This window comes from Podarcis vaucheri, assembly GCF_965113315.1.
Source record: "Podarcis vaucheri genome assembly, chromosome: 13".
Classification (NCBI taxonomy): domain Eukaryota; kingdom Metazoa; phylum Chordata; class Lepidosauria; order Squamata; family Lacertidae; genus Podarcis; species Podarcis vaucheri.
Window position 1 is genome coordinate 42,885,635 of NC_138751.1, and position 5,665 is coordinate 42,891,299.

The 5,665-nt window shown below is 48.6% G+C and overlaps 1 protein-coding gene across 2 annotated transcripts; it reads right to left on the reverse strand.

Annotated features, from left to right (window-relative positions):
• Window positions 1-2,190: 2,190 nt before the first annotated feature.
• Window positions 2,191-4,763, reverse strand: HEXIM1 (HEXIM P-TEFb complex subunit 1). 2 transcript variants are annotated; one of them, XM_082195068.1, is made up of 2 exons: window positions 4,426-4,763; window positions 2,191-3,736 (listed from the first exon to the last, which is right to left on the reverse strand). In XM_082195068.1, exon 2 carries the CDS (start codon window positions 3,661-3,663, stop codon window positions 2,746-2,748), a length of 918 nt encoding a protein of 305 aa, XP_082051194.1. In that variant the 5' UTR covers window positions 3,664-3,736; window positions 4,426-4,763; the 3' UTR covers window positions 2,191-2,745. The 2 variants fall into 2 exon arrangements, with proteins under 2 accessions (XP_082051194.1, XP_082051193.1); XM_082195067.1 differs by having other exon boundaries at window positions 2,191-4,215; window positions 4,426-4,762.
• Between the last annotated feature and the right edge of the window lie 902 nt (window positions 4,764-5,665).

The following is a 5,665-nucleotide window of genomic DNA, read 5'->3' on the forward strand; positions in this document are numbered from 1 at the left end:
TAGGAGAACTGATTCTAAACAGCTGCCTTGAGGGACATCTTTGGGAGAAGAAAAAGTCTCAGGAGCAAACCTTAGACAGATCCAGAGTGGAGTCCCTAAAGCAGTTGGATGCAGTGGCGTAGCGTGGGGGGTGCAGGGGGGGCCGGCCGCACTGGGCGCAACACCTGGGGGTTAGGGAGCGCAAATCCACGGGTTAGGGGGCGCAAATTACTTGCCTTGCCCCGGGTGCTAACAACCCACGCTACGCCACTGGTTGGATGGCGTCTTGTATGTCTCCTTCCGGCATCTCCTGCAGCCAAGCTGGTGGCAAACCTATTGCTCTGTTTTCCTTTGGACCTCCATCAGCGAGGGCAAGAAGGGGGTCTTGTCATCTGGGCAGCCCAGGATTCCCATACACACTGACCAGGCTTTCCCAGGTTCCTAAAAGCCTCGAGTCTGATCTCTCCAGTGCCCTTCCCAGTGTTTATGGGTTTGCAAACTGAGATATCTGGAGTCAACAAACAGGCGCAGATGCAATCCAGAAGTATGGTTATCTTTCCAGAATCAAGAGAATTCGCATACAGGAAGGAAGGGCCACAATTCTGAAGAGCAGCCCAACTGTGGTTCGGAAACTAAACAGGTTTTGTCTGTGCCAGGTTTATGTCTGCCATGCCAAGGGCCAGAACGAAGTAGATGGAAAACCTGTAGCCCTCCCGGTTTTTGATGGTTAAATCCTCATCACCCTGAACCATTTGCCAAGCTGTCTGGATGAAGCAAATGGGAGCTGGAGTCCACTGGCATTGGAGTGGAACGGAACAGTCTTGCAAAAACAAGATGCATTTTATATTGAAATAATTACTACGAAATATTCCCATTTTGGAAAAGCAGTGTTGGCATAAAATGGGAGAACTAAATACAGTGGTACCTCGGGTTAAGTACTTAATTCATTCCGGAGGTCCGTTCTTAACCTGAAACTGTTCTTAACCTGAAGCACCACTTTAGCTAATGGGGCCTCCTGCTGCTGCCATGCCGCCAGAGCCCAATTTCTGTTCTTATCCTGAATCAAAGTTCTTAACCTGAAGCACCACTTTAGCTAATGGGGCCTCCTGCTGCCGCTGCACAGCCGGAGCACGATTTCTGTTCTCATCCTGAAGCGAAGTTCTTAACCTGAGGTACTATTTCTGGATTAGTGGAGTCTGTAACCTGAAGCGTACCACTGTACCACTGTAATCCCGAACACCACTTCTTGACATAGTCACAACCACAGAAGGGACTTTGCATCCTCCCTGTGTTTATCGAATTCCACCCAACTCGCACTCCCCAAGCAAGTGTGCGTACAATCACAGCCGTGCGTACAATCACATCGGCCGCATGCAACCCTCTTGCTACGGGCGAGAGAGGAACAAACAGGACACCCGGCAATCAAGTTACTGTCCATAGGCTTAACTGCAGTGTGTGGCTGGCTCAAGCAAGTGAGCCAACTTACATGTGCAAGTGCAAGCAAACAACTGAGCATGCACACAAATCCTGGCCCGAGGGGAAAATCCTTTTGTGGCTGAGCATGAAAAGCAAATCAAAACACTTCTGTAATGAAACGTCTCTGACCACACCCAAATTCTCTTATGGTCTCTCGGGCCCCAGAAACAGGCGTGATCTTCTGCTTTTCATTTAACCCAGAATGGGCTATTTGACCTTTTTAAAAAGGCGACATGTCATTCCTTCCAGCTCGTAATGCCATGACTACTGTTAAAGTGGAAGGATGTTGGCTGTATCTCCATAAACAATATTAATAATAAACACTTCCAACATTTGATTCAATATTTGGTTCTGAGCTCCACCTGCTATCTTGGACTTCTTCTGTATTGCCTTGGACAAATCACACCTCCCCTTACCCCAAACCGCTTTTCTCCAACTGTAAAAATTGGAACAATAGTAACCCAACCAAACAGGCGAGAAACAGTTTGCTTTGACAGCACATATGGTAAAGGAAACGACTGTAAGGTACTAAGGACAAGTTAAGGGTGATCTAACAACTAATGTGTCTTCTATATTAGGAAGCCAAAACAATGGCTTAAAGCGGCCTGTCCCAATTAATTTCCCATTAAAACTTTAAATAATGGCATCCAAATGTCACCTGGAAAAATGATTCACAATATTCTCCACCTAGGGAGAATATCTTGAATTATTTTTCTAGAAACCACACCAGAATCATTACGCTGACATGTCCTTCAGTTTATTAGAACTCTTAGCATGAATCTGTATATCTTTTTGTCACAATGTGACTGTGTTTTCCTTTTACAACTCCTCGTCACTTCTCCCTCCACCCACAACTAGTCTTCCCTTTAGAAGACACTCAAAATAATAGTTTTAACAAGTCAGATGCAGTTTTGCAAAAAAAAAAAAAAAGTTCTCACATGAATGCTGGATATTGTTCTGTTCTGTTTTGTTTTAAAAGAACCCCACTCAGAGACCCCTTTGATTACACATAATTTAAAGAAAGAGCACACACTACATTAGAGCTATCTTCAAAAACAGTATGAGGTTTTGAATTTATTCTGATTAAATCACCAAAAAAAGAAAAGGTCCATTGTCATATATATATATATATATATATATATTCATAATCTATATATATATGTATATACATACACACACACACGCACCCACAAAATGGAAATAACTTCTTGCATTCTGATTTCGGGGGGGTTGGGGGGGTTTCTGTCCCATTCCACAAGTCCTTAGAAAATAAAAATCTCCCCCGTTCCATCACTCTCCCAATTTGGGAAAAGCTTTCTCTTGTTGTCTGCTGAGTTCGTTCTCTTTCAAGAGTTTTTGGTTCTCAGCTCTCAACCTGCCCAGTTCCTCCTCTAGCTGACTTACCCGGGGGTCTTCCGTCGAGTCCCCCAAGAATTTCTTGTTCTCCATCCGCAGGCGGTTGTTCTCTTCCTCCATCCTGGAGAGACACTTCTCCAGCTCCAGGTACTCTGTGATCAACTCCTGCTTGCTCATGTTCTGGAGGCTCTCGACATGGTACTTCTCGTAGGTCTCCGAGAAGTCCTTCTGGAGAAACTCGCTGCCGTCGCCTCCCATCCCATCGCTGCCACCGCCTTCCTCCTCCACGAAGAAGTCTTCCTCGCTGGTGTCGTCTGACTTGGCGGCAGTCTTCTTGGGGAAAAGGCCGGTCTTCAAGTCTGGTTCTTCCTGGTCGTGGTCCTCCATCAAGAACTGCGTGGTGTTGTACGGGGCGACGGGCTGCCCCTTTGCGAACATCTCTGCCCGCAGCCTGGAGGCCCGTTGGCTCTGCTTCTCATCAAACTTCTTCTTCTCCTCCCAGCTGAGCTTGTAGTAAGGTTTCCAGTGCCTCTTCTTCTTGGAAGGACGTCTCCTGTGCTTCTTCTTGACCAGCTTCTCCTCCTCGTCGCCTTCAGCTTGAGGCCTGAACCTCTGGCCAACAGGCCCAGCGTAGGCTTGGCACTGCAAGCTGAGCTGCTCTCCATCACATGGCTTTTGGATGTCCACAGGTGCGCCACAGTTCTGGTCCTCAACCTCCCCGCCGACAGCTCCCTCTGGGGCACCCAAACTTCTCCCAACCGCATGTTCTGCATCAAGACAAGCTTCTTCGCCTCCGCTCATCAGGCTGCCATCCTGCTGCTTGGTCTCTCTCGGCTGCCACCTACCGTCCATCGCTTCTCCTTGGAGCACTTCTCGGCTGGTGGGTGGAGACACCAAAAAGGGCCCCTCTCCACTACTGGCATCCCTGCAGGGGGAGAAGGAAGAAGTTTTGCCATTGGGTTGTTGCTGCTGGCTGGCAGAGAGGGCAGCGTCAGCCATTGTCGGCAAGCCAAGATTTGGATTTCGGGTGCTGTTGTTCTCAGTCCAAAGGGGCTGGCTCCCTCCTCTTCCTCCTTCAAACCTGCAACTGTCTTTAACTCTTTAGGTCCTGCTGTTGTGGCGGCCAGCTTTTAAAGTTGGCAGGAAACAAAGGCCCTTCACCCTTCACGCGCTGGCCTTCATTTATAACCCCTTGCAGTCCTCACGGGCCACTTCAGATCGGGTTCTCGCAAGTTGCCACTGTTAACCCTTGCAGAAGGAGATCAGCAGCAGTCTTGTTGTCCGAAGGCCTTTAGGCCTGCATTACCCTCGAAGTGTCGGCCAGGGGCTGAAGAAGAACCAGCTCTCCCCACCAGCTAACACCCTGTCTCTTCACATCAACAGCTGCATGGCAACTCTGCACATCTGGAAACACAAAAGTTGGGGATGGAGAGATATATGAGTTAGCACAGGACCCAAGGCAACAAGAATAACTATGCCCCCTTGAGAGCAACTTGCAAACGATAATAATAAGTTGGGGGTGGTGGTAAACAAAATCCTAGAGATTAAAAAGGCAATTTGAGGGGTTAAGCTGCAGGCAACGAAGAGTTAAACTGTCTCAATCCAGGCACTTACGGGTTAAAGGGGATCCAGTTCCAGCACCGCAGGAGTTAAGAGCTGTCCCGATGCCAAGTGTTATTCCTTCCTCTCACCAGTTCAGATCCAAGTAATCAGCTCGAGGAGAAGAAGAAAATCCGGCCCAAGCTTTCAACAATTAAAAAAACTATCCCAGCACGGCATCGAAAGGGTTAAAAGAGAGCTCCACCTTAGACAGCAAATTGCGAAGTCAGCCGGGAAGGGGTTAACTTCTCCACGCACACCCAACGTTCGAACACCCACCCCCTCGCAGTTGGCCCCGCCCCTCCCCAGGCCTCTTTCCTCCCTCACTCGAGCGCCTTCTGCTCTCAACTGCTACTCCCCGCTCGCCGCCTCGCCTTATATAAACGAGCCAGCCCCCACGTCGGAGTGCGCAGCCGCCTCTCAGATCCCTTGTCCCAAGGTATCTCGGGATTTGTGGTTTCCCTTTCCGATCGATTGCACAGTTCGCTCTAGCCACAACGACTACGATTCCCAGAACTGCGGCGTGACGGCGTTCGTCAGCCAATCAACCATTGGGTAGGGTTGGACGAAGAACGAGACGCTCTCTGATAGGACTCCTAAACAACTAAGGCATGAATGGCTATACTGGACGCCTTTCATTCGTGGCTTAGCCAATTAGAGGTGGATAGTAGGAGGCGGTGGAGGCGGTGGGAAATGGAATATACCATCAGTTTACGCGGGGGTTAAAATCTCCCCCGGGGGCCGAACAGCTTCAAATGGTCCTCACGGATCACATATTAAGAGGAATGTCACCTTATAATATTTATCTTTCGTAATGGGGGTGGTGGAAAAAAGATTGATGATTCTCCCCGCAGGAAAAAAAATGGTACTGCCCAAAAAGTAGTTCGAGGCTATTTTTGAAGATTCAGAAGATTCCGTAACAGCTCAGCGACTTAAGACCGCGGAATTTCAGTAACAGGTCGAGTATTTGGAAAGAGAAGAGATGTCATTGGGTGGCGAAAAGGATCTGGATGAGAGAGGTTGGTAGGAAGCTCCTGCTGGCGGAAGGACACTTCATTGTTTAAAGAAACACACGCTGCGTTAACCTATGACGGTGACTGAGCCGTGTGGAGGGAGTTGTAAACAAACCGAAGTCGGAAACGAGTTCCGTATTAAAGGGACAACGCCAGCTCTCCCGTTAGATCAAATGATGTAATAGGAGGCCTGGGAAGGCTGTGTGGACTAGTGGTTAAAGACTTGGCAGCCTCGGCTCTTC